The sequence below is a fragment of the Triticum dicoccoides genome, chromosome 5B (genome assembly GCF_002162155.2).
Source record: "Triticum dicoccoides isolate Atlit2015 ecotype Zavitan chromosome 5B, WEW_v2.0, whole genome shotgun sequence".
In the NCBI taxonomy this organism is placed as follows: Eukaryota; Viridiplantae; Streptophyta; class Magnoliopsida; order Poales; family Poaceae; genus Triticum; species Triticum dicoccoides.
Genome location: NC_041389.1, coordinates 494,345,254 through 494,348,893, shown reverse-complemented (window position 1 = coordinate 494,348,893; position 3,640 = coordinate 494,345,254). Strand labels below are relative to the sequence as shown.

At 44.0% G+C, this 3,640-nt stretch overlaps 1 protein-coding gene across 1 annotated transcript; it reads right to left on the bottom strand.

The window, feature by feature from the left end:
- Positions 1–718: 718 nt before the first annotated feature.
- Positions 719–3,418, bottom strand: LOC119311115 (probable glucuronosyltransferase Os02g0520750). The gene is made up of 4 exons (XM_037586743.1): positions 3,052–3,418; positions 1,992–2,380; positions 1,586–1,827; positions 719–1,500 (listed from the first exon to the last, which is right to left on the bottom strand). The coding sequence occupies exons 1-4, from the start codon at positions 3,200–3,202 to the stop codon at positions 987–989; spliced, it is 1,296 nt and encodes a 431-aa protein (XP_037442640.1). The 5' UTR covers positions 3,203–3,418; the 3' UTR covers positions 719–986.
- Positions 3,419–3,640: the final 222 nt, after the last annotated feature.

Genomic DNA, 3,640 nt, shown 5'->3' with positions numbered 1-3,640 from the left:
GTTGTCGTACCAGGAAAATGACTTCCATGATCGACCTTATAGGCACGAAACCAAACTGATTTTTGGTCATGCTTGTCATACTTTTTAAGCGGTGCTCAATAACTCTCTCCCATAGCTTCATTGTATGATCTCAAAATAAATATAACCTATGTAATTTAATGTAAGATGTTTTTGCAGTTCAATTTGAACTTGTTAACTTTGTATGTTTTATGTCTCCACATTTTTACAGAATTCCCATCATTATATTGTAAAAATAGATAGGAATGTGAACCATACAAGTTAATGATATAATGATAGATTATATGATTATACAATTTACTATACAGCAATGCGTCATCATAATCTAGTAAAACATCTTGAGTGCAACACGTATATGAACCTTCATAAATTTGTAAATCGTATCTCTTCAATGTGGAAATATGTCTGAACTATGAGCTTAAGGAGATGGAGCGGCTGAAATGCAACTTCTGAAGTATGTGAAAAAAAATACTTCCTCCGTTCCTAAATATAAGTCTTTGGAGAGATTCCACTATGGACCACATAAGGAGCAAAATGAGTGAATCTATATTCTAAAATGCACGTAGATACATCCGTATGTGTTCCATAGTGAAATCTCTACAAAGACTTATACTCCTATTTAGGAACGGAGGGGGTATATGATAGTGTAGCTTCATTACCGGTTCACAGCCTCCTGACTAGATTGAATTTGATTCTTAGGTTCACAAGATGGCAACACTCATTTCATTTCTTTACTTCTTTATACAATTAATACAATTACAACGTTACAACCGTTTATGTAAGATCCACTATTTTTAGTTGAGTTTTTCTTTTAAACAAGTATTTTTAGTTGAGTGACATCAGAGGATATAACACACTTCAATATCGTATAATTCTATGGATCTTCGGACTTCTCAGAGAAAGGTAATAAAAGAAACAGAACTTTTCACAAGATCAACAAAGCCAGGTCTTGCAAGGAAGCTTTTATGTTACCAAGGCTTCAAGTCTCCAACAGGTCCGGCTGTCCAGTTGAGATGCTTCTCACCTGGCTGTAAGTATATGGTCTCTGGGTGCGGGAGTTTGCGAGCAAGGCCATTTAGAATCTGATGAAATGCATCTCTAGGTTGCGCTGGCTGTAGGAACAGCATGGCCTTCTTCATTGATGGGTTGGCGAGCAATCTTTGCTTCCTTAGGATATCATCAATCGGAATCGATGTGAGAATTGAATCAAGCTTTGGCACATCCTCCTCATCAACAAAAACACCAATTTCGTCCCAAGGGATTGCATCGGCGAAAGGCAGCACGATGTCGTCAGCTATGATGACTGGAATGCAGCCAAAAACCACAGCCTCCACCAACCTAGGACTCCATGGCGCCCACCCCAACGGGCATAAGCAGAAGACGGAGCGCTGCATATCTTCGTAGTAAGTGGCAGGGTGTTCGGTGGAGATATCAAACAGAGGATTATTCTTGAAGTTCTCCCACAATGAAGCTCGAGCACCTCTGCATAACAGACTCGATAAAGTTAGTGATAGAATCAAATATCAGTAGCAAGATATGTATCGTTTCTGGGAGGGAGTATTCTTACCTTGCGTAATACCCACCCTCAGGGTCATTCCCATTGTCATAGAACAAACCTCTGAAGTAAACGAAGATTGAACGGGGAGTATCAGGAGGAATCAAGTGAGCCTGCATTTTCTGTGGTGGCGCAAATGGTGGTATCGTAATAGACCCCTCTTTCAAGCAAACATGATTCTTCTGTCCAAATGTTTGAACCAATGTAGCACGGCGTAGCAACGGAAGAATTCCACGCGCAATAGCATTCTCTTCCTACAAAGACAAATGGCTATTCCACATATAACTTCAGAATAAATGGCTGCTGAAGCCTAGTATACCGGCTCAAAGTTTCACTGTTAGTGAAACTAGATCGTGACCAGCTGCGGCAGTGACAAGGAAATGGTAGGTATAAAGCAACTAAGGCGACATATCCTTACCTGGTAGTGAAAGCATGCTGCAAAATCATGTGGAGCGACAAAGAAATGATCTCCTCCATCAGTTCTATTCCAGAAAGGCCACCTCTTTGAAATGAACTGGATCGCGCTTCTCATCATCCTTGGAGACTTGAACGGTAACGGAAGTCCAGCACGAGTTAGATCACAAGTAGTGTAAACAGGAGCGTAGAACCAATCGGCCTCTTCAGGGTTAACCGTCCTCACTGCACTAGAGAGCAAGAAACGGTGCATGAATATCTCAGCGGCAAACATGTGGTTGAGGCATCGGGGATCCTTGGTGACAAGCCTCTTGTTGTACTTGCTTGGCAAGTCGTAGACGAAAACCTTCAACTTGCCAACAGGATTGTCTTCTAGAACATCACCAGCACTTCCTGCAGGTTAATGATGTTGGTTGAGTAGAAGCACACAACAATGTCCACATGAAACTGAGAAACAGAGGAGACCAATCATGTAACCATAATGAACCGAACAGGCTAATAACTAATGAGGTGCGAAAATCATGTGCACAAAGGACAACTAATGGTGTACCGACGAAATGCGAGTACATGTGGGAAGTCCATTTTCAATAAAGCATTTAGACATGATGCATCGCTCAGAAAAGTATATCATATCATCATCGGGTATTATTGGCCAACTACCTATCCTACAACTGCTCCATTAATTGGACGCATACATGGGACATATGCATCAAGCATAATTTTTATATAATCATACCACGATGCCACCACTCATGGTAGCTGAGCGGGACGCTGTCAGTGGCATTACTCAAGAATTTCCAATTGCAGGTCGTGCAGGCAGACACGCATGCCACTTGACAAGAAGGAAATTCAGAGAGTCCCAAACTAATTACACTATCAAATAGTACTAGCAATCCCCTATAATATTAATACTGTCAACGATTGAAAGTTGAAACGCAACAAGGGAAAATCCCAACTGGGGAACTGAATGACTCCACAATTTAACTAATTGTTCGCACGCTCGCGATTCACGACCTAACAATCAGAACCCATCACCAGGGCAAGGCAGAGCAAGGGGAGGTTACCTGAGATGCGCTCGGTGTTCCGCTGAGCCTCCCTCCCGCTCCCACCTAGCTCTTCGACGGCGGCCGCCGGCGGTAGCAAGAGAGGGGAGAAGCAGGCGGCCACAAGGAGGGCCGCCACAGGAAGAAGCCGCCCATGCCTCGCGCCCACCATGGGCGCCAACTTGCTCAGCTAGGTAGAAAGCAGAGGCTTCCCGGAGAGGCGGGGCAGGGAAGAAGATGCGGGAGCGGCCCTTTAATCAGGGAGGAGGGAGGAGGAGGGAGAAGATTGCTGGAGTAGGAATGAGAGGGAAGAGGAAGAAGAGAGCGAAACCAGGGGGTTGTTTTGTTGCTTGCGATGACAGAATTCTGGAGCGGGGGGAATGGAATGGGTCAAGGAACACGTTTGACCACAACAACCACAACCAGGAAGCCAGGAGCAATGATCAACAGTACTCTATGTTGTTGTAATTTAGGCAACTCCAACGCGCGACCCCGGATGGTCCGGTCGCGTCCGGAGCTAAACATACATAAATAATGGACCAACACGCGGAGCAAACGAACAAACATCCATTTTTGTCCCCGGTCGTTGCATTTTTGGTCCAACTTTGGG

Bases quoted from the DNA above. Each gene is read 5' to 3' on its own strand.
- LOC119311115 (XM_037586743.1), bottom strand. From the start codon at position 3,202: ATGGTGGGCGCGAGGCATGGGCGGCTTCTTCCTGTGGCGGCCCTCCTT. The intron at 1,828-1,991 runs GTAAGGATATGT...TTGTCTTTGTAG, and splicing joins CAGCATGCTTTCACTACCAG to GAAGAGAATGCTATTGCGCG. The intron at 1,501-1,585 runs GTAAGAATACTC...TCTGTTATGCAG, and splicing joins GAGGGTGGGTATTACGCAAG to AGGTGCTCGAGCTTCATTGT.